At 49.4% G+C, this 24,306-nt stretch overlaps 1 protein-coding gene across 2 annotated transcripts in view; it reads left to right on the plus strand.

Annotated features, from left to right (window-relative positions):
- Positions 1–7,018: 7,018 nt before the first annotated feature.
- ANKS6 (ankyrin repeat and sterile alpha motif domain containing 6) overlaps positions 7,019–24,306 on the plus strand; it is a 49,059-nt gene continuing 31,771 nt past the window's right edge. Inside the window, exons 1-6 of one of the 2 annotated variants that reach the window (XM_081278841.1) lie at positions 7,019–7,422; positions 15,895–16,397; positions 19,937–19,981; positions 20,622–20,826; positions 22,065–22,171; positions 23,456–23,601. In XM_081278841.1, the coding sequence (XP_081134967.1) occupies positions 7,073–7,422; positions 15,895–16,397; positions 19,937–19,981; positions 20,622–20,826; positions 22,065–22,171; positions 23,456–23,601 (1,356 nt within the window). In that variant the 5' untranslated portion in view covers positions 7,019–7,072. The remainder of the gene's footprint in view (positions 7,423–15,894; positions 16,398–19,936; positions 19,982–20,621; positions 20,827–22,064; positions 22,172–23,455; positions 23,602–24,306) is intronic. The other variant, XM_081278842.1, reaches the window with a different exon arrangement.

Consider the following 24,306-nt stretch of genomic DNA (forward strand, 5'->3'; position numbering starts at 1 on the left):
AAGGATAACCCTGTGCTGCTATCAGTCTCCTGTGACGCATTCCACCACAGTGCCCAGGGGCCTGCCTACTTCTTCCCAGGTGGTGCTAGAAGGCAGGTGTGCTGCAAAAAGCCTGGATCTGTGCCCCTGACCTCTGTTCAGACACCCAACACATTTAAGATCTGTGGTCAGATTAGAAAACAGACAAAGATTACAATTCATGAGGATGCCAAGTTGGAATGCTTCCCCATAGAGGCTCCTGGCAGAGAAAAGAGCAATGGAATTAGGTCTTACAAGACATAGGTTAAAGCCCCAAGTAGTAGATACATGCTGTTTGTTATTGAGCACCATTGGGTGTTGCAAATTGCTAGACTCATCTCACCCTAATGTCAACCTTGCAAGGAATACAGACGAGGAAACTTTGGCTCGGAGACATGAAGTGAAAGAAAGAAAAAGAAGCAGGGAGAGAGAGAAATCCAGCAATAAAAGTATCAGATAAAAGAAATCAGAGGCCACTATGGAAATGATTTATACATTTGACTATTAAAATGTTTTTAATTCTATAAGGCTTCAAAAATAATACAAAGCCAAAAGGCAAATCAGAAAAAGATATTTGCAGATAACATTTACCCAGCATGTGAATCACTACAGAAATGAAAAGAACAAACAGAAATAAAAATGGTCAAAGGATTTAAATAGATTGTTCCTCTCCAAATGGATATAAACAGTTATAAAAGTATGAAAATATGCTTAAGCTCCCTGCTTAAAACGTATGCAAATTAAACTTCTTCTGCAATCTTTCTTCACCTAACAGATTGGCAAAGACTTAAGAGGCTATTAATTCTGGTATTGGCTAGGAGGTAAATAAACATACCCTCATACTCTCTCAGTGGAAATGTAAACTGACATAAACTTTTGGAAAGCAATTAGGCACCATCTATTAGAAATGTTAATGTTAATATCCTTTTGATTCTGCAATTCCACAACTAGGAAATTATCCAACAAAAATAGACTCACAAGTGCTCAAGAGATACACATAAGGAAGTTTTATTGGAGTATTGTATATTAAAGCTAATAGTTGGAGTTGGATGCAGTGGCGCATGTGTCCAGCAATCCCAGCTACTCAGGAGGCTGAGGCAAGATGACTGCAAGTTCCAGGTCAGCCTGGACAACTTGTAAGATGCTATCTCAAAATAAAGGAATAAAAATTCCCAGTATGAAAAAAAAAGATAGAAAGAAAAGAAAGCCAGCAGTTGGAAACAACCTAAATATCCAACATTAGGAATTATAAAGCATTGCACATCCATACCATAACATAATATGTAACACAGTGGCATTAACAAGCATGGCCTATGGCAAGATGTTAACGTACAAATGTGTTTAAGACACAGTAAATACGGAAAAGCAAGTTGGAGCTGAATAGTATGATCCCACTTTAGTAAAATAATGAACATGCAAAAGGTAATATCTAAAGGAATATTTTGTGGAACCATTAATTGTATTATATTTATTTCTGAAGAATGAGATTCTGTGGTCCTTTCATATTCATTCAATTTCTTTACTTTTTCACCATTATTTTTTTATTGATCGCCTTCTATTTGGTGGACAGTGTGCTGGATTGTGGGAAGGCAGTGGTGACCAGCACCCAAAAGCATTCATCGCAAGGAGCTTGCATTCTATATTTGTACAACATCAGAATTCTTTGCAACATCATTACCTTATTAGAAAAGAAAGGAAGTTGAAAGTAAATATTCTTTAGAGATTATTTATTTCTGAGCCTTCTTGACCTCCTTCAGTCTGGTCAAGGAGTTGACCACCTGTTCCATCTTTCCAATCTGTTTCTTCTCTTTCTTACCTAGACCATTTTTTTCTGCCCCAGTGTGGCCCAGTCTTGCTTGAAGCTGTCAATGACATATTCCAAACTGAGCTACCTTCCTTCAAATTAATGACAAGAGCTCACAGAACACACTGTTCTGAAGTTATATGGGATCCCTCAGGAGCCAGGGGCTGTGTTCCCACCATTCAAAGCACACAATGCTTGGGACAGAAAAGGTGGTTGGTACGTGTTGGCTGAATGGCAACTGGGTGCAGTGACAGAGAGCTTCCAGCTCCTATGCCTTCAGGTCCTTTGGGGAGTCCTCTGGTTTCTCCCAGTCAGTGACCAGCACAGATAGAGGTACATGCATGCATGAGGTCTTTTCTGCCTAATGCAGGACACCTTGGCAGGCAACCTTTGTTGGAGACCTCCGCGTGGAGCTGGGCAGCTCAGACTGTTCCAGAACTGCCCTGCAGTCTACAGCTCCTTGCCGTCTCCTTTCTCAGGCACTTAGCCCTGCATTGTGGTCTGGAGCTTGCCTTCCCTTCTTCACCTGCCCTCTTTATCCTTTGCCGCTGTCAGAAATCAGAAGTCATTCTGACTTCTGCAGGCATTTTCCCCAGAAAACAAACAAGCCAGCGAACACCCAGGCATCTTATTCTCGGGGAACACAAACCCACATAGACATCAATGGGGGAAAATGCTGGAAGAGAGTTCAGAAGGAATTAAAACTATGGAGACAGTAGCACAGAGATGCCTGTCCAAATATGCAGCACCCACTTTGCCAGTGTTGATGTGAGCCTGAATCACCTCGGTAGTGCTAAAATGCAAATTGTGGTCCAGTGAGACTGGGATGGGACCCAGGTGCTATTCTTCTAACAGGTCCCCCAGGAGGTACCAGAGCTGCTGGCCCAAGGACCACACACCAAGCAGTGAGTTGCTGCATATCTTCCACAGCCTCTTCTGTGTCTTCCAGCCTTGGGAGGCTGATCCTAGGAGCCACTTCAGCAGGCTCCCAAACTCTGGCTTCCCGTTGGGTTTCCTATGAGGAGCACTGGCAGGAGATCAGAGGGCAGGAGGAAAGCATAGAGGTGTTTACTCCTCTGGGAAGGGCTTCCTACCGAGTTGCTGTGGCTTGGCGGTATCCCTCTACCAATCGCCATGGTTCCTATCAGGTAGCCTGAGGAGGTTTTCTCTTATGGAATTCCAGGCCTGTCCCTTCAGGCCTGGGATGGTAATTGCTCCCTATCTCTACCATCCCTGGAGCACTGAGCCATCCCTGTGGCTCTGACTAAACCTGTCCATATTTCTGTAAATGGCCCTTTAGTTCCTTAGTTCCTCAACTAAGTGTTCTAGCCATCCCTGGTTAGGACTCTGACTGCTGTTCAGCGCAAGATTTCTTCATAACAGTAGAATACTGGAAACAAGCCAATTGGGCACCACTTAAAAGATGATTAAATAAATTATGGTATATCCTCTGAATGGTTTTTCAAGCAACCATTGAAAAGGATGCAGCCAATCGACATTCACCTACATGGAATGATGCCCAAGACACTTTCTAAATGAAAAAAAAAAAAAAAAAGCAAGCAAGATTCAGAACAGCATGTATCATTTGAACCCATCCATTTTTTCTTTTTCTTTTCTTCTTCTTCTTTTTTTTTTTTTTTTTTTTTTTTTGGTACCAAGGATAGAACTCAGGGGCACTTAACCACTGAGCCACATTCCCAGCCCTTTTTGTATTTTATTTAAAGAGACAGGGTCTCATTGAATTGTTTGGGGTCTCCCTAGGTTGCTGAAGTTGTCTTTGAACTTGCAATTCTCCTGCCTCAGCCTCCCAAGCTGCTGGGATTACACATGTGCACCACCACATCTAGTTGAACCCATTCATTTTTTTAAAAAAAAGTAAATACGAACCCATTCATTTGAAAAAGGAAATTATGCATTTGTTAAGCTTTGGATTGCAAGTGGTCTGTGATGATAACCCTGCTCAAAATAAACCTAGCCAAAAAGAATGGGGATGAGAGGTTTCTGCCTTGGTCTCTTCCTGTCACTCTGATCTGCTTTCCTTTGTGATGATCTCACTCCCAGGTGGTGGCAGAGTGAGCACATTTGGTTTAGAAGACCCCCATTTCAGACAGCTGACAACCTCACCAGATAGGGCCTTGTTCCCAGTTGCTTCAGTAAAACCCCTGGGCTCACACCAATCAGAATGGGCTTGAACACTCGCTAACCACTGATCCACAGGGACAGAGGCAGTCTCCCCAAGAGAAAAAGCATGTCTACAAAGAAAAGATTGCAGAAGACATTTGTTGTACTTTTTGGCTGCAGAACATCTGAACCCCTTTCCTACACTGGGGAGTGCCCCCCCTTCTGGGGCGGAACTCCCTCCCACTCTTATAGATTCTCAAAATGCCAAAGTGGCTTTCCTAGATTCCCTTTGGGTCACGTGCCATGACCCAGGCTGGGTCAATCAGACACTCCCACCTCAAGCTCTGAATCTAAAACCACTTATACTCAAAAAGTCCTGAGCTGACTCCATCCTGGTATAGGCTGCTGCTGTGGCATGGTTAAGGGTATGGTTCTTGACGTTTTGCCTCCAAAAAAGTCTTCATGGGATCTGTGAACTGTAAAGTAATTTTGTATTAAATCCTCTTTCTGCTTAAATGATCCAGACTATTGATTTCTGCTGTTTGCAATAGAGATGCTGGATTAATGCTTACATTCTTGTGTGCATGTTCACATATACATGACACGTTTGGGGGATAAAATGCATGTGACTACTGGTTATCTATGGGGAGTAAGACTGGGAGAGTGGGGGAGGTGGGAAAGGGGCTTTTATTTTTGCCTTGTGCCTCTTTGTATAGTTGGAATTTGAATTTTTACATTATTTTTATAAATGAAACTACCAATTAGTAAAAATAAAAGTCATTTGAATAAAAAGAATAAGACAGGTATAATACTTGGGATTTTCATTGAAACAAATGACTTTCTTAGACCTTCCAAAGGAAGCTGTCCTCACTCTGATTGTGATGATCGAGGCCAAATCTGGAAGGGGGTGAGATGTACCAACTGAGCCCCAGCGGTGAGCATGGACCCTGCAACTTGCCTGCTCAAACGCTTCCCATGGCTCCCCATTGCTCTCAGAATAAACCCCACAATCTTCACCCTGCTGCCAAAGACCTTTGCAATCTAAGCCCTGGGGACTTTCTTTATCTTTACATTTTACCTAGAAGAACTTTTCTTTTAGCCCTGCCAACCGAGATCCTCCTCGGAGCATCCATATCTTCTCCGATCTGACAAAGGCATGACTTATTCCTTCCTTCCATCAAGGTTTGTGCTGTTTTAATTCTATATAGATGAGACTTAGTCACAAACAGTCATGCATTGGGCACCTACTGTATGACCTTTTGCTAGGCTTTGGGGCCAAAATTCACAGTCTAGGGAAATTAATGACCCCATCCTAAGAGAATGTTAGTGTCAGTGCCACGGCAGGTGGCATGAGGTATGCTATCTGTGGGCAGCGCCACTCTTCTCACAGCATCTTTCTTTTCTTTTGCCTGGATGGCTCCTTCCCCAAATGTCACCTTGCTTGCTTTCTCAGTTCCTTCTGGTCTCTGCAAATGTTCCTTTTTCAGTGAAATCTTTGCCCACTGATTATGAAATAATATCCTTCTCTCTCTGCTAACTACCTGGATGTATGTTCTACTGTTCCAACAGCACTCAGTCACCATCCACCACTCAAGTAATTTATTGGGTTCTGTATTTACATTCTCTTTCCACTGTTAGCTCAGTCCTTTCAGCTTGTAGAACTGTGCCTGGCACTAGCTGGCACTCAATAAATATTTGTGGAGAATGGAAAGGGAACTGGACCAGATATTGGAAGACAGGAATCCTGCACAGTCTCCCTCAGGAGAGCTGCATAGCCTAAAGTAAGGCACAACCTCTTTAGGCCTCAGTTGAGTCCTCCGTAAACTCAGAAGATCCAGTAAGGATCAGTGTGTCTGCCTTTAGCATGCATCATAAGCAACTCAGAGCTTGCTAAAACACAGGTTGCTGGCCCTACTCCGAGTTTCTGACTAAGTAGGTCTGAGATGTGGCCAGGAAATCTGTATTTGTAAAAATGTCTCAGTTGGAGCACAGAGGCACCCTCCTTAATCCAATCAACAACTGAGACAGATGAGGCAAGGCATCAAGGACAGCTGGAAACAGTTTTATTTGGCTGCAGCCAGGTCCAGAGGGCACAGTTTTTGCTGTAATCAATCAAAGCCCTGAACCCCGAATTCAGGTAGTTTCAGATTTTTATATCCAGTGTGTAAGGAGCTGGGGGGGGGGGGTCAGAAGTTCACATAAAAGCAGCTTTTTTTTTTCTTTCCACTGTTCTGGGCAAGTTAACCCTTCAAGGACAACACCTGAGAAGGGGAGAGCTTCTTCTCTCCCTTCTTTCCTCCCTCTGCCATCTGTTACCATGGAGCCCAATTGGTAACTTCTCTTATTTTAGAGATGTAACATCTCTGTGAAGCTCCAACTCAAGGCCAGAGGCCTTGTTAAAGGATTTTTTTTTTTTAAATCACATTTTGCATTTGCAAACAGCTTCTACAAACTGGATACAAGTTTGTGAAAAACAAGTAAAGGGCCTTCAGCACCTGGAGTGCTGATTTCTTCCTCTCCAGTGGCCAAGTAAAATAGAGCAACAGGAAAATAGGAAGTTTAACTACATTGAACTTTTTTTTTTTTTTTTTTTTCCTGTAGAGACTCTTTTGCTTATAGTCTGAGCAGCTTAGTTTGTTTTTGTTTTTTGGGATTTTTTTTTCTTTTATTTTGTGGAGGAATGTGTGCTACTACACAACCGTTGGGGAAGCACCCATTAAGAGCAGGGCGCAGGTCATCAGCTGGGCACGCGTGCCTTGTCCAGGCTGGTTCAACTATGGACCTGGCCTGGCCTGGTGGCCCGGGATGCAACCGCGGGGAGGGCTGGACAGCCGCTCCAAAACCCGCACGCAGCCTTAAGTCTCCAGAACCGCGGGAGAGGGTCACAAGCGGGAGCCGAAAAGTCAAGGGCCAACCCACCGGGGAGGCGGACGCTCCTCTGGGCTTCCCGGAACCCGGGGTTCCCGCCTCCGCCGCCCGGGTGGTGTACGCGCGGCCATAGCCGCGGCCTCGGCCCAGCGCGCGCCCGGCGCAGTGGGCGCGGGCGGCGGCGGAAGGGGGCGCGGGCGCGGCGCCGGGGGCGGAGCCGGAGGAGCTCACAGACGCGGGCCCCGGGCGGCCGCGGCTGCGATGGGCGAGGGCGGGCTGCCCCCGGCCTTCCAGCTGCTGTTGCGCGCTTGTGACCAGGGCGACACGGACACCGCGCGCCGGCTGCTGGAGCCGGGAGCGGGGGAGCCGGCCGAGCGTGGCGCGGAGCCCGAGGCGGGCGCGGAGCCGGCGGGGCCCGAAGCGGCCGGGCCCGGGGCGGCGGCGCCCGGGGCGCGGGTGCCGGTGGACTGCTCGGACGAGGCGGGCAATACGGCGCTGCAGTTCGCCGCGGCCGGGGGCCACGAGCCCCTCGTGCGCTTCCTGCTGCGGCGCGGCGCCTCGGTCAACAGCCGCAACCACTACGGCTGGAGCGCGCTCATGCAGGCGGCCAGGTGAGCGCAGCGCTGGGGACCCGACCTGCCCACGGCCGGCCGCAGACGCCCCGGGAGGCAGAGAGTCAAGGACTCCTTAGAGTTGGACCGGTCAACTTTGAGCATTTTCTGGTAAACTTCGACTAGAAGTGGAAGGATCTTGTATTTAACATGAAGTCGGAGTCTTAGAAACTTTGGCCTTTCAAAACAATCTGGAGAGCGGGTAGAACCTTAGAAACTCGGGTTCTGATATTTTAATTCATTCTTTTTTTTGCAAGAAAGGTTGTCTGAGACCCTACTTCCCACCAGGATTTGGCGTTGGAGGCACTGCGGAAACCAGTGAAGTCCCCACCCCTGTGTGGCTCACAGACTGGTGGGCAGGCTAGACAAAGGAACAAACTTGAGCAGGAAGATTTGGGTAACTCTGGTGCAGTTGACCCAGTTTGGAGAGAGAGGGGAAGGTGTTTGGTAGAAATGATGTCCAGAAAGGAGAATGTGTCAAAATTAACCAAGACAGAAAAAATGGGAGGGGGGAACCACATAATGGAAAAACAAGGTAGCAAGTGGGAGGACAGCGGGGAAGGATGTGGCGATGAAGTCTCCTTGCAGAGAAGGCAGGTGACCGGTTGGTACTTAGAAGGGCCCACTAACCTAAGGACACTGGAGGGTCATGGAATGAGTGACAGGATCAGATTTGTGTTTTGGAAAGATCACTTTCACTGCAGTGTGAGATGGACTGGAGAGAGAGGCTAGAGTCAGAAAGGCGGCTTGGGAGGGGACTGTAGCATCCAGAAAGAGGTGAGAGGCCTGGACCAGAATGGAGAGGAGAGAGACAGTGGCAGAGAGCAGAGATGAGTTTGAGATTTACTCAGGAATCAGGTTCTAATGTCTACCTGGCCTTGGGGAGCGGGCAAGGGAAAGGGTGACGACAAAGACTACCTCTGGATTTCTGGTTGATGGTAAAGACACTGAGCTGGAGAACACAGGAGAAGGGGCAGGTGTGAGAAAAGCGTGGCCTCAAGCACACCTCAGAGTTTCCAGCAGGGGACCAGATCTGGGGGTCTGGAGGGCACAGGAGGGTCTGAGCCCGAGGATAGGAAGTTGATAGCATGTTGATGACAACCTGAACTCTGGAATAGGAGGAATTATCCAAGGGGAATGTGTCAGTTACTACAAGACCTTGGGGCTTTATTAAAGCAACAACCATTTATTTAGCATTTTTGCCATTCTGGTCTCATCTGTCTTCTTTACACAGCTGTGATCAACAGTTTGCCCACAGCTGTGTAAGGGATCTGGGTGGCTTTTTTTTTTTTTTTTTTTTTGAGAGTTGACTGGATGTTGGCTTTGACCACAGGGGTGATGGGACTGCTTCTCTTTCATCCTTCAGGTGTCCAGCCTGGGCTGTCCTGTGTCAGCAGCAGTGTCCCTAGCATCTGAAACACACTGTTCACTTCTGCCACATTCTCTTGGCCTAGGCAAGTTACAAGACCATCCCAGATAAGAAGAGTGGGATACAGATGGTACCACCTGGTGGGGAAGACTGGCAGACTCATTTGCCATGCCCGGCGACAGGGAGGGGAATACCTGCTGTCCATTTTGTCAATAATCTACTCTATTAATATTAATGGATTACCCATACGCAGGCCCAAGTCCAAGAGCTTTGTACATACTAACTCATCTTACTGTTACAATAGCACCGGCAACCCTGTAGAGGGAAAGGGAAGACGGCACTGGTCTGTCAATGGCAGGAGAGCCCCAGATGGTGAAGGTCTGCAGGATGGCATTGGTGGAGGACTGAGGAGGATGTGAACACAGAAAGTGCCGGTAGCTCTTTCCCGGAGTTTGGCTCTGGGGTTGAGGAGGATGCTTGCCTAGGGACACTGGAGGGTCATGGAATGAGTGACTTTGGCCTTTCAAAACAATCTGGAGAGCGAGTAGAACCTTAGAAACTCGGGTTCTGATATTTTAATTCATTCTTTTTTTTGCAAGAAAGGTTGTCTGAGACCCTACTTCCCACCAGGATTTGGCGTTGGAGGTACTGCGGAAACCAGGGAAGTCCCCACCCCTGTGTGGCTCACAGACTGATGGGCAGGCTAGACAAAGGAACAAACTTGAGCAGGAAGATTTGGGTAACTCTGGTGCAGTTGACCCAGTTTGGAGAGAGAGGGGAAGGTTTTTAGGATGGACAGAGTTGGACAGGCTTACCAGCTGATGGGATGAGTCATGGAGGACTAATTAGAGGTGTTCAGATAAGTGGGGGTGGAGGTTCTCTAGGCTGGATTAATATTGTTCCTTATAGAAAAATGTGTTTTTAATTTATCTTTTTAAAAAGGATTATTTAATCAGAAATGCCTCCAGATATTGCCACATGTCCCCTGGAAACCACTCTTTGATACATATACAGGCAGACGAGGTGGTTGACTTCAGCCTTCTTCAGATTCTACACTGTTCTGCACTTGGCTTTTTCCACTTGATATACTCTGGCAGTTTTTCTGCATCGGTACTTAAAAACCTCCCTTGATTTCCAATAGCCTGACAATATTTTATTGTATGCTAATTTATTTCACCAGCCCTTTGTGGTCATTTAGTCTCCTGCTGTTTTCATTCATGCCACAGTGACCAGTCGGATACACACATCATTTTACAGGTGCTCAATTGTCGCTGCAGGAGCTTCCCTAGGGAGGGCATAAGGGACATTTGTAGTTTTGATGGATAGTGTCAGATCTCCCTGAAGGTGTGCTTGTTTCCCATGGCTGCTGTAATCAATTACCACAACGACACAGATTTATTGTGTTAACAGTTCTGGAGGTCAGAGGCAATGGGCCTCCCTGTGCTAGAATTAGGGTGCTGCAGGGTGGTGCTCTCTCTGGCACTAGGGGGAATTCTGCTCCTTGCCTTTTCTAGCTTCTGGAGTGGCCTGCATTCCCAGGCTCAGGGGCCCTTCCATCTTCACAGCCAGCAACAGAGCTTTACTCCCGCCTCTCTTCCCTCCTCATGCCTCCTCTACCTCTGAGCCTTCTGCTTTCCTGTGCCACCTGCCACGTTGAAAGGAACCTTGAGATGACCCTGGCCCACCTGGGTCATGGAGGCTGCTCACCACTCAGCTGATGGTGACCTCTATTCCATCCAAGCCTGAATGTCCCTTTACCAGGTCATGTAGAATATCTACAGTGCCTAGAGATAAGGATGTAGACACCTTGGGGGCCATTTATTCTGCCAGCCACAATAGTTACCTGCCCCCTGCCCCCCCAACATCAGCAGCATATGAGTGCCTGTCTTTCTCTGGCATACAGAATATGTGATCAAACTTTTGGATCATTGCCAGTCTAATGTATGAAAATCTCAGCATAGCCGAGTTTGCACATTTAAGTGGATGGTGAAAGAAGCTTCTTTCCCTGTGTGTGAGCCCTTTGTACTTTCCATGCCTTTTAGGAAAAAAAAAAAAAAAAAGCTTTTAACCATAATCTTCTCTTGGTGACTCAATATTTTATTTCTTAGAATTCTTTTCCAAGTGTTACACAGATGTTCTAATGCAACTTAATTTATATTACTAGTAAGATTTCATTCTTGCAAATATTGTTTTCAGCCACCATATGGTAGTCCATCCATGGCATGTACTGTGGTTTGCTCTTACCCATTCCCCAACCCTGGGACATTGATGTGAATTAATTTAGAAACCTACTTTAGAAACCTACTTGGAGATTGCAGCCTGTGTTCACGGGCTGCCCATGTTTACTAAATCTAGCATTTTACCCATCTGTTTAACATGTTGACATCTTCTGTCTAAAGACACCTTTTCTCCTTGCCCAGAGTAGTTGAGGTGACCTTAAAGCCTTTTTATATCCCTCCTAATGGCACCACCTCTTCTACCAGGTTTTAAAACTCTAGGTAAATCCGGGACTTGTCTGCCCAGTGGGCTTTGGCATGGCCCTGAAATCCACACCCTTCTTTTTTTTGGTACTAGGGGATTGAACTCAGGGGCACTCAACCACTGGAGCCACATCCCCAGCCCTATTTTGTGAGACGGGGTCTCACTGAATTGCTTAGCACCTCACATTTTTGCTGAGACTGGCTTTGAACTTGCAATCCTCCTGCTTCTGCCTCCCGAGCTGTTGGGCCACTGCCCTGGGCCCTGAAACCACACTCTTCTTTGTCTCTGCCTTGGTCCAGACCAGGCCTTTGTAGTGGCCCCCACTTGCTCCCTGTCTCCAGCTCTGCCTCTCCCTTGAAGGCTCCCCAGCCAGAACCCTGAGTGTGGCATTCTAAGGTCTCATGTTCAGACCCTTCCCTGTACCTCCTCTTCTGCTTTTCCTGGCTTCCTAAATCAAGGCAAGATGATTTCATCCGGGCCTTCTGTGTGTGTCTCTGCATTTTTTTTTTTTAAAGCTAACACTGAGTATTTACTGTATGCTAGGAATGTTGTCTCCATCTTATAGAGAGGATCTGAGATTTAGATTATGGAATTTGTCCCCAAGCTGACAGTTGGTCGGAGCTGACTTGGGGGTCCCACTGCAGGGCCCTCATCATAGCTGCATACATACAGGGGTGTCCCTTCTCCCCTTCTGCCCTCAGTAAAGACTGCACGCTCCAGTTCTGCTTCTTCCAGGGAGCCTCCCATGCTCTGCATCTTTTCCCTGGTTGCTCTACCAGGAAGGCCTTGGTAGCAGTGTCTGCCATACCACATCAGAGCTGGCTGCCATCCTCAGTGGTACCCAGAGCTGGCTGCCATCTTCAGTGGTACCCAGACCCGGCCACACCTGAGAATCACTGGGATTGTTTTCCAAGGAGAGATTGCCGAGTTGCCTTCCTGGAGGTTGTGATTCAGAAGTCCTGTGGCGGATTGTGAAGGGTAGGGACTGTGTGAGACGAGGCTCTCAGTGGCTCTGGCATGTGGGTTTCCCTAACACAGAAGTCCTGGAGAGGCCACGGGTGCTTACTGAGGTTCCCGACCACAGCACCTGGATGCCTCCCAGTGTCTCAGAGACCCCTGGTCACCAGCTTTTGCTCTTCCTCAAGTGCTGCAGGATGGTCAGTGTACTTGATTGATTTCAGGCTAATTCCTGTTCATCTTGATGGAGCAGGAGACTCAGAATAACCTGTGATGGTTAACTAGTAATAATTTAACTTTTTTAGAGGACTTTCTTCTGTGAAATGTGGTGTTGTACTTGGGGCCCACATAGCCTGACTTTGTCATTCCAAATCGAGAGACTGAACTAACCACATCCCTCTTCATGCCTCAGTTTATCCCCTAGGTGCTCTTATATTTCTGTGACAGTAAGGTAGGAGCCTTCTACGAGAGGGTTAGAATTTGTGCTTGCTGTCACTGACCCTAGGTGGGTCCCAGGCACTCCAAGGCTTATTGGTAGTATGGGGCGTCTACTCAGGGACCACCTGCCTGTGTGGAGTTGGGGTCTGTCTTACGCCTTAGTGTGGAGGAGTCATGTGGGAGGCTTCCTGAAGTCAGTCTGTCATCCTTCAGATCGGGATAACCCCTGTGTGGATGCTTTCTGGGCTCATGTCCTCCTTCCCCAAATTGAGATGAGCCTCAAGATCCTCCTCAAGTGACACTCTGGCAGACACCACTTTGGCCCGAGTGAGCATCTGTGTATCACCCCTGGTCTTGGTGTTCCAAAGCTCATCGCTGGATCAGACCATCAGAGGTCCCTGCCTGGACTTTGCAACTTTGGCTTCTTACAGAGGTTTTAGTGATAGACACGGTTACACGAATGATTTTTCCTATTCGTGAAAGAAGAGGTGGTGCTGAGTGCGCCCCTTCTTTGTGTCAAGTAATGTGCTTAGTGCTTTAAATGAACTAGCTTGTTTGGTCCACACAAAACCTTAGAAAATAGGTTCTATTTTAATTCTCCTTTTCTAGATGAGGAATTGAGGCCCAGAGAAACAACTTGTCCAAGGCTGCACAGCTCGTGGCAAAGTCAGATTCACCCTCCAGCAGGTCGCCCCAGAGCTGTACTCCCAGCCGTAAATCTGATAGTTTTCTTCTTGGTGTTGGTGGCAAGGAAGTGACTCACTAGATTGGCCAGCGATGTCTGGCCAGGAGACCGGGTGGCCTGGTGTTTACTCTGGCGCTGATTTCTCCCTTGGCCTCTTTATCGTCCCTCCGCTTCCTTCATTCCCCTGCTGTGGGAGTGGCAGAGCTGGACGCTGGGCCCAGTGCTCTGAGTGGTGGGAACGTGTGCCATCTTCAGACACAGGTGTTAATTGCTGAAATTAATTGGTAATCATAGCACCTGCTCAGAAAGCCCCTAGCATCCCCATCTCCAGTAATTACCTATTAGAAACTTAGCATCCGAAAAATTATCTCAGCCTCTGTTGAATCTTCGTATATTTCCAGCCTAATTGAATGCTCTTTAGGGCTACCTGTGAGTTCAGAAAACATTCCAGAATTCAATATACCTGCTCTAACTCAGCCTTTTGTGTCCCTTGTAAAAATTGGGTAGACCGGAAGAGCTGCGGCTTGGAGTTCTTGTTGAGATTAATTGCTTTCCCCTGTAATCTTCAGTTGTGAAATTCGAGGCAAGGAGTTCACCTCTGGGCTTTCTAGGATCAAATGAGATAAAAATCTGAAAACACTTTGTGATCTGCTGTTAGAGATTATGCCAGGTGTTATTTTATGCTTGATCACTAAACAGTGCAGTCCCTTTAAAGCCCCGACTCCGGTGGGCAGTTCCTCCATTATTTCTGCGGCCTGGACCTTCGTCTCCCTGGTTATTCTGTTTATGCATTCGCTTACCTGTCCATTGATGCAGTTCCTGAGCTCCAGTATGTGCTAGCCTCTATGTTAAGGGCTGGGGAAACAAGAATGTGCAGAAACCAGTTGTGTCCTTGGAAAGCCCACAGTCAAGTAGGGGAGAGAGAGAGAGTTCTAGAAAGAGGGTTCAGGTGTGGACATAGAATAAGGTTGCAACTGACCTGGCCTGTTAGGGGTTCAGTCTGGAAGCCACACAGAAAAGGTGAGATCTGAGCCAAAGCCTGAGCAGGACTGAGTGTGCTCAGTAAGTGCACACTTACTGAGGGGCTGGGGGAGCAGGGGAGGAGGGTGTGATGTGGGAGCAGGGAGGGTGAGGTTGGTAAAATAGCCCTCTTTGGGAAGCTGGCGTGTAACCATCAGATTTTGTTTGGGGTTGCATGGAGGATGGGTGAGGGAACAGATTGGAGGTGAGACAGGGGCAGGGGGCAGAGTTGCAGCCAGTGTTTCAGTGTGACTTGTTCCTCTCTGCTCTGGGACAGGAGACTGGAAAGGCCCAGCCCCCAACCCCTCAGCTGAGGGAGCCAGTTTACCAAGCTGTCCCCCCTAAAGTGAGATGCCCTGGGCTGTTAAGGTTCATGTTCCAGAAGGTATTTATAAGTTCAGCGGGAGACTTAGCCCAGCTCAGAGCTGGCCCTGCCTCCACAGGAGGAGGGAGGCCCTGGATTTAGATGAGAAGCAAAACCCGTTTCCAGAAATGGAGGGGTGAGGACAAACCTTAAAGCCACCTTACAGATGCAGATGTTTGTGGTCTCCTGGACCTCTCAGGGTGGGCCCCTTCTGGTCATTCTTTCCTGGTTAGTTGGGGCCTCTTCAAGCTCGCACACTCTGCTGAACTCAACAAAACAGAACTTTTCTATCCACTGATGTTGAACAAAGGAAGAGATTTTGCAGGGAAGAGATACCTGTTTCCCTCTTCCTGATGTTAGGGTTGGTGGGCGCTTGTCTTCCTGGCTCAGGCTGGTTGAGGAAGGTCCAGCCCAGGCCAAGTTCTCAGCTGCCTGCAGTGAACATTCCTGCCAGCAGGGGGCAGCAGGCCAGCGTCGAGGTGCCTGAGCGCTTTTGCTGAACACTGAGCCCCTCCTCTTGGCGTCCAGAGGGTGTGTTGGGGGCTGGGGAGGGTCGATGTCAATCAGACATGGGCCTTGCCCATGGGGGAGATCAGCACAGGCAGAGAGGCAGATTACAGGCTAGAAAGCAGAATAAAATGCACTCTGAGATGTGGGAGGCAGCCTGGCATAGGGGAAAAAGTGAGGGCAACGGGATTCAGGCCAACCTGGGTTCCGACCCTGATGCTGCCCCTTACCAGCTGTGTGCCCTTGGCAGGTTGCAGAATGTTAATGCTGAGCAGTTAACAATAGCTGACGTGGAGAGACTGCTTCCTGTGGCCAGGCACTGCTCCCGGTGCTGTGTATCTGTATTAACTCATTTAAGCTCCAGCAACCTTTGAAGTAGGTACAGGCATGGCCCCATTTTATAGATCAGGAAAGGAAAACAGAAGCAAACGATTCTTTCTGCAGGTTGATGGGGGAGCTGGAACCCTCCCTGGACAGGGCATTTGCTTATCTGGTGAGGCTGCATGTGCAGGGCCACCGTGGTGTCTGACACCAGGGTAAGGTCATTTATTCTAGGCAGCTGTTGTGCCTCTAGTGACCAGTGACAGCTATTGAGCTGTTTCCTCATTAGTGCTCCCTGTTTAAATGACCAATTTTCTATTTTCCTGGCAGATTTGGGCACGTGAGTGTGGCACACCTCCTTTTGGATCACGGGGCTGATGTCAATGCCCAGAACCGGCTGGGGGCCAGTGTGCTCACCGTGGCATCTCGGGGTGGCCACCTGGGTGTGGTGAAGCTGTTGCTGGAAGCTGGTGCCTTTGTGGACCATCCCGGCCGCTCCGGGGAGCAGCCGGGAATGGGAGGTGGCAGGGATGAGCTGCTGGACATTACAGCCCTGATGGCCGCCATCCAGCACGGGCATGAGGCTGTGGCGCGTCTGCTGATGGAATGGGGTGCGGATCCCAACCATGCAGCGTGGACTGTGGGCTGGAGCCCGCTGATGCTGGCAGCACTCACCGGGAGGCTCGGCATGGCCCAGCAGCTGGTGGAGAAGGGAGCCAACCCCGACCACCTCAGCGTACTGGAGAAGACCGCCTTCGAGGTGGCACTTGACTGCAAGCACAGAGACCTTGCAGACTACCTGGACCCGATGACCACAGTCAGGCCCAAAACAGGTCAGGCTACACCACCACTCTACCCCTGCCCCCACTTCGGTGTCTCAGAGAACCCCGAATTTTGTTTAAGTGGCTCAAACCCAAGAATTGCCTGCCTGGAAGGGCACACTAAACTCAGAGTCTGGCCTTGCAGACCAGTGGGATTTGAGCTGTGGCATGCGCACAAGTCAGATGGGGGTGCCTGTTATGGCAGGTTCTGTCCACCCTCCAGAGAGCGTGATGTGGTAGCTCTGGGGAATCCCCGGAGACCTACATAGCCAGGCCTCTCCTTCCTAACCAGATGATTCTGATGCAGGTGGTTCTAGGATCCTTCTAGAACAGAGGTCAGCAGACTTTCTCTGTACAGGACTAGATAATAAAATATTTTTAGGCTTTGTGGGCCATACAGTCTGTGTCAGAACTACTCGATTCTGTTAGAATGAAAGCAGCCATACACAGTATGTAAATGAGTGGGTGTGGTTATGTTCCAGTAAACCAAATTACAATGATAGGCAGCAGGGGGATTTGGTCCCTGGGCCGTAGTTTGCCAGCCTCTGCTCTGGAACAGTGTGCTTAACCTCATCTGCCAGCAGTCAGTCCCCGAGACCAGTTCACATGAAATTAGTGAAAATCAGCCCCCCTTTTGAATTTCTTTTTTCTTTAAACATTTATTAATGTGTTTCTGTTTTCCTTTTTCTTTTTTGGGGGGGGATGAGGGGTACTAGGGATTGGATTCAGGGGCATTCCACCACTGAGCCACATTCCCCTCCTTTTTTTGTATTTTATTTAGAGACAGGGTCTCACTGAGTTGCTTAGCACCTCTCCGTTGCTGAGGCTGGCTTTGAACTCAAGATCCTCCTGCCTCCACCTCCCAAGCTGCTGGGATCACAGGTGTCTGCCACCATGCCTGGCTGTCCTGTTTCTTTTTTGCCATTTTTTTTTCCTGGCATTTATAAGGTGGTTTGAACAATCCTTAGTGAATCTGCCACAGGACACATTGCATTTCCAAACCTTTAGTCCATCATGTGCAGTAGGCCCAGGAAACAGTGTCACTCACACAGCAGGATCAGATACAATTGCTGACCTCTTGTCCAGCAGGCCCTGTTTGAGACAGTTCTCCCACTCTGCAGCTGGGTGACCTAGGACATGTTAATTGTCCCTCTAGGACTTCCATGTCCTATTTCATAAAATAGTCATAACACATTTCCCTGATAAGGCTTTGTGGGGAGTCATTAGGGTCATGCCTATAAAATGTTTATCTCACACACACACACACACACACACACACACACACACACACACCCAGGATCGCTTACCCACTGATCCACATCCCAGCCTTTTCTTCGTGTTTTATTTTGAGACCCCCCCCCCCTTTTTTAAGGTTTTATTTTGAGACAGGGTCTCACTGAGTCCTTATGCCTTACTAAGTTGCTGAGGTTGGTCTTGAACTTGCCATCCTCCTGCCTGAGTCTCTGCAGTGACTGGGATTACAGGTGTGTGCCGCCACCCCAGCTATAATATGTTTTTATGGATCATACATTCTTTCAGTTATTTGACGAATATTTATGGAGTGTCACTATGTGCCAGGCATCAATCAAGGCACCTGAGATATGTCAGTGAACAAGTGAGATTCAGATCCTTACCCTTGAGGACTTTGGCCTCCACAGGGGGAGACAAGCAATAAATAAGAAATAAGCATATTAAATAACCTATACAGCATAAGGTAGAAGGTGCCATATATTAAAAGAAAAAAGAAAGAAAGAAAGAAAGAAAGAAATGTGGGCGAGGTCCAGGGATTAGGTGTATCAGAGTTGGGCAGTGAAGGCTGCTCTGTTGAGTAGGGTGGTGGGCGGCCTCCTCAAGAAGGTCATTTTGGCAAACTTGCAGGAGCCCTGGGAGTGCACCAGCATCTGGTAGGACAATGACAAGGGCAAAGGCTATGATATTAATGACAGAGATTATTAAATAAATGTCCACCCCCTACTAGGGCCTCGGTCTTCCCACTGTCTCCCTTGCATTAGCTGCAGGAAAAGGCACCCCAGAAGGTCTCACTGTCACCGTGGCAACCCCACTGCCATGGTGGTGGTGCAGAGGTCAGGGGTTTCTGCCCCTGGGGGTGGGTGGTCTGTGGAGCTGCTCTTACATGGACCAAGCATAAAGCCCAGAGCAAGGAGGGGCCCAGCCCAGGTGACTGGGCACCATGGCAAGCTACCCTGGCCTCCCAGGGTCACGCTGGACTGTCAATGATTAATTCACACCAGGTGGCTGCTTAGCAGCCAGCACTAATAACAAGTGACACACTCTTCTGTCAAAGCGTCTTGTCATGAAAAGGCCCCACCCACAGAAGACTGGACTTGTGAGTACTTACAGGCACATGGCACATCTGCAAGGGCTGGGGTGGGGCACTGCTCCTTGGTAGTTTTTCAAAGACAAAATTAGACCCCTGATTCTGTGCTGCGTCTGCACTTGCTGCTGTTCAGGACCCTGGAGTCCAGTAATCAACTTCACTGGGGTGGTGGCTGGGGCTCGTGAGGATGGCAGTCACCTTTGGATGGGACTTACACTTCTCTGAAGCATTTTCCCCGGTGGATCTGTGTCATCCTTGGATCCTTGCAGCAGCCTGGTGACATGGTTATTGTCCCTCGTTAGTGATGAGGAAACAACCTACTATAGGAGTGTGCACTCAGACTCACTGCCCGAGGGAGAGGGCTGACCACACCGGAGTCAGCCAGGGTCACAGGAAGTCCGGCCTGGGGCCTCCCACGGGCAGGCTGACTCGAGGTGCCTGCCTTCTGGCAGGGGCAGGGAACCTGCTGGCCCACACTTGGAGGAGGGTTTGGAATAGGCACAGAGAGGGTAGGCATGGGGTCCCTGTACCAGCCAAGGAATAGGGGCCATTACAAGGACATCCAGGTGGGCAGTCCCTGTCAGGCAGCTGTGTCTGCAGGTGTGGGCAGGGTGTCGTATTCAGATCACTTGGTACTTTGGAAGCAAGATAAAAATGAACTTTGTCTTTTCCAGTGGCCACGTCTGTGACCTACCATTGAGCCCAGCTGCTCAGGATCTCAGGGTCCTCTGCCTTGGTATTATCTCATGGTTGTATGCTTCATTTTTGAAAGAAAAGAATTAAAAAAAAAAATTCTTGGGCCGGGGTTGTGGCTCAGAGGCAAAGCGCTTGCCTAGCATGTGTGAGGCCCTGGGTTCGATTCTCAGCACCACATCAAAATAAATAAAATAAAGGTCCATGGACAACTAAAAAAAATTCTTACAGGAATCCAGGTTTTTCCAAGACCATACTTTTTAATATATCTAAGACAGGATATCCCCAACTTTGGGACGTCTAAAGATGATTGCTTCATCAGTGTGGGCTTAGAGCAGTGGTCTGTCTCTCATGTGTTCTCAGAACCCCATGTAAGAGCCCTTCCAGAAGGACTGCCACCTACTTCCTGTAGGTCTCTGGTTAGGTCTCTTCTGAGAAGTGGATCCCTAGAAATCAGTGTTGTTATACCCTTGTGACTTTGCTGTTATATGAAAGCCTTTTTTTTTTTTTTTTTACCCAGATGAAGAGAAAAGGCGACCAGATATTTTCCATGCATTGAAAATGGGTAAGCACCTTAGAAAAATCTTTTGGGGTATTGAAAGAACACAGGACCACATTTTCCTAATTTAATATCTATAGTCCTTTTTAAGGCCACCCAGAGTATTTGAGAAAGGAACAGGCCTTTTGTTGTTTCCTGAGTCTCCAGTTCACCAGGGAGGTTCAGGCTCTGGAGGCCTGTATCTGTTATGGTGTTCTACCCATAGTTCCAGACTGCCCTCCCAGGCCCCTGCCTCGCCAGCCAGATGGTGAAGCTGGGCTGTGGCCTTTCCCTGCCTCTCTCTGCACACCCACCACTCCATTCTTATTATGATAAAAGGCTTTTTGGCTTAAGATTCCCTCTTGGGATGCAGATCCCACCTCCAGGAAGCCCTCCCTGATCATCACCCTCTAACAGGACCTAGATTCTGCTTCTCCATGCCTGTTGCCCTTCATCTCCCTCCTTTGTCTGTGAAGACACAGCACTTCCATGCATTCTTGTGCTGTCTTCATCCCACGTAGACAGGGATTCTAGAGAGGGGATCCATCTTGGCTGCCCCCTGGGTGCCCAGGTGCAGGGTCAGCACAGGTGTGTGCTGAATGAGTCATCTGGATAAACCTGGGGCACTGGGACCATGGGTCACCCGGCTTCCTGCTTCTTTTTGCAGGAAACTTCCAGCTGGTCAAGGAGATTGCTGACGAAGACCCCAACCACGTGAACCTGGTCAATGGGGACGGGGCGACCCCACTGATGCTGGCAGCCGTCACGGGGCAGCTGCCGCTGGTGCAGCTGCTGGTGGAGAGGCATGCGGACGTTGACAAGCAGGACAGCGTGCACGGCTGGACGGCCCTCATGCAGGCCACCTACCATGGGTCAGTGCCAGGTCTACCCCTCCAGGGTGAGGCTGAGCAGGTACTCAGGGGCTCCTGATAGGGATTCCTGGTCCCAGAGGCTGCATGTGACCTCAGGGCTGTGAAGATAGGGGGCATGTGAGAGAGAGAAGAAGGCCAGTTCCTCCTTCCATGTCCTGGATTCCCACAACCCTGCAGGATTTCACCGGTGGCCCTGAAAAGCCATGTGGCAGGAACACTTTGGGCAGAAAGATAACTCTCAGCTGCGCAGTGTGATTGGCTCCTTCGGAGTTTTCACATTGAGCTATAGAGAAGCCTGTAAGTGGCCCCTCTTCAGTGAACGTGGGCATTCACACGTGGGCTTCCCGTGACATTTGGCAGTGAGTCACGCTGACCCTCTTGCACAGCCTTCAGTGTGTGCTGGAGGTTTACAAATCCTTCTCATGCCTGCGGGTGGCCGGCTGAGGCCCTCACCCTCCTCTTCGTGGGCCTTGTAGCTGCTGAATGTTCTGACTCTACTTAGGGCTCTTCCTTTCCCTGTTTCTGGTGGTCATTTCACTTTCCTGCATTAGCTGGAAGTACTAGCTTTTCTTACTTGATGAGTCTCCAACTTCCCTATCAAACATCTTGGCCTGTAGGAGGCTTTTGCCATGTGGGGGAAGACGGGCATTCAGCAGTGAGGTCTGCATGGGGTCAGTGGCCAAGGGCTTTTGGGGCAGAGCCCTCAATTGTTCTTCTGGCTGAGGAAGGAACATTAAGACTCTGGTTCAGATCTGATTTGCATCTGACCTGCTTGGGTGGCAGGGAGTGACGGAGCCTGAGACTGATTTCCCAGACCTGTCGCATGCTCAGAGATGGAGTGTAGAGTTTTACATGGTCAGCCTTGTTACCCAGCCATGCTTTTGCTTTTAGTGGGTATATGAGTCAGTTTCATGTCACCATAGCAAAATACCCGAGGCAGCTAGCTTATAAAGAGAAAAAGGCTTAGATGGCACTGTGTGTGGGGCAGCGAGTGTCTGAGCAAGTGCTCACGTCTCCAGCCAGGAAACAAAGAGACAGAGGCTGACTCCACTGTCCCATTTCGTGGCTCATCCCCAGTAATCGAGGAGTTCCCCTAAGGCTCCATCTCCCACAGGTCCACAGCACCTCCCGGTACCTTCACCCTGGCCACCAAGCCTCTAACACACAGACCTTTTGGGGATATTCAGTCTCTGAACTATAGCAGTGAGAGTAACTCTGACTTTTTCTTTCCTCCCCAGGAACAAGGAAATTGTCAAATATCTGCTAAACCAAGGGGCTGATGTCACTCTTCGGGCAAAAAACGGGTACACGGCCTTTGACCTAGTGATGCTGCTGAATGATCCCGGTGGGTTACGGGTTGCAAATCTGCACATCCTTTCTCCTCTGTGAGCCATGTCTTAAGCCCTTGCTTCCTCATGGAGGAAGCCAGTCTTGAGGTGTCCAGGGCTCCCTCGTGACCTTGAGCCAGGCACATCCCTCCCCCGTGAAGTGTGGGGCTTGGGCCAGGCGTCCCTGAGCACCAGCTCCTACACATCTCCAAGGAGTCGGGGCAAACCATGGTGTGTCTGCTTGCATGGCCCCTCACGTCCTAGAACAGTATCTGCGCTTCACCTGCGTGCCTCCAGAGGAAGCATGAAGGCCCCCTGGCCAGCAGAATCCAAGATGGAGCAGTGACCCTCACTTCGTTGTGTCGGGGGAAGCTGCAGGTCAAGGGTGCCAGGCCAGGGACATCAGCACATTAGCCTCTCTTGGTCCCTGGCTGGCACCTGCTGGTCCCCTTTAACCCTCCCCTGCTGTGAAGGGTCCCCTACTAGGATTGGGGCTTCCAGTTAGGGACAGGATCTCTCTGATGTGCCACCTCTCTTATTGCCCTGGAATTTCAGCTCTAAGGCAGAGAAACGCAGAGGCCCTTCTGAACCACAGGGTTTGAGCCCCATGCCAGAATCTCAGCTGCTGGTCATAGGGACAGAGAGGCCTGTCACCTGTGCGGTCCTGAGTGGGGGTGGCAGGCAGGGGTGCCCTTCCTAAGTGCCAGCACCACCCCCCGCCCTGTCCTCTCCAGCAGCCTCTGTGCTGCCCTCGTAGCATGAGGACACATGGATTGAGCCCAGGGCCTCGAACAAGCTAGGCATTGCTGTGCCACCGGCTACGTCTCCAGCCCCCCGGATTTTCTTCTTCATATTTTTCAATGTTTTCTTTGTTTAATAACTTAGGTTAATAATAATAGTGTTTAGCCTCCGTGAAGCTCTTGCTGCATGCTATGCATATAAATTGTGAAAGGAATTTCCTTGAATCCTCAAGACACATTTATGTGGTGGGTGTCCATGTCACCCCTTGTAAATAAGCACAGAGAAGCTGCACGGTACACCTGGGATCACACAGCCAGGGTGGGTCAGAGGCAGGACTTGGGCCTCTGCAGTGGCCTGCCTTGCTGGTTTTTACCCTGGTCAAGTAGGTTGAGCCCGCAGGCTTGTCTGTGCCACTGTGACGATCAGGTGGGCAGCAGGAGTTGAGCTCCTGGCTCTGCAGCTGTGCCCCTCCTGGTGAGGCTGGCGAGGGTTGGCTCGGCCCCCTCCCCAGGGCCCAGCAGACATATATTCAGGTAAAATGCTGCCTTTTGTGTCCGTAGACACGGAACTTGTTCGACTGCTGGCATCTGTCTGCATGCAGGTGAATAAGGACAGGGGCCGGCACAGCCGCCCGCCCCCGCTCGCCTCGAAGGTCAGACAGCCCTGCAGCCTCCCCGTGCTGCCCGACGACAAGGGTGGGCTCAAGGTTTGTCTTTCCCTGTCTTAAAGGGACTTGGGGGCCAGGGAGGTGGGGGATGGGGAGAGCCTGCTACTTCCTGTTAATAGGGGACTGGTTCAGTTCGGGGACAGGGCCCACAGGGCTGACAGGTGAGTTGGGGTGAGCAGTGGGATCCAGGGAAAGCTGGGGTGATCATAAGCAGCACTGGCCACTTTGTAAGGATGTCGGTCCAGATCTTCCTGATTTTTTAAAAGAGGAATCAGGACTCCAGGTTTTGCAGTGGAATCTCCATTTATAAATGGAGGGAATTAAAAACATAATTTCCCACGAAGAAGTCCTAAGCTGGCCAAACTGCATCTCTTTGCAAGGTGTTGTTTTGCCTTTGCTTCACTGTGTCACCGGGGTCTCCCCTTGGCCCACAGACCCCTTCTGCTGCTTCCTCGGGACACCCCAAACAAACTCTAGTTGCCAATTTCTAACTGCAAGCCAACAGTCTTTCTGCTATGGCTTCTGTCTCCCCCACCTGCTCTCCTTGTTTAAAACCAAGCTTGTTTTATTCCTGGGAATGCAGACAGGAACCCTGGCCTGGTGCGCTGACTCTAGTCCTCAAGTGCAGTCCTGCCTTCCCTGCCCGTCATGCAGGTCTCCTCTCCCCTCCCCAGGTGGGGTCCTCTGAGCAGTCCTGGGCCATCTACTGCTTTAGCTGATCCTTCCCCATCCAGAGACACCAAG

This window comes from Spermophilus citellus (assembly GCF_964194105.1).
Source record: "Spermophilus citellus genome assembly, chromosome: 2".
In the NCBI taxonomy this organism is placed as follows: domain Eukaryota; kingdom Metazoa; phylum Chordata; class Mammalia; order Rodentia; family Sciuridae; genus Spermophilus; species Spermophilus citellus.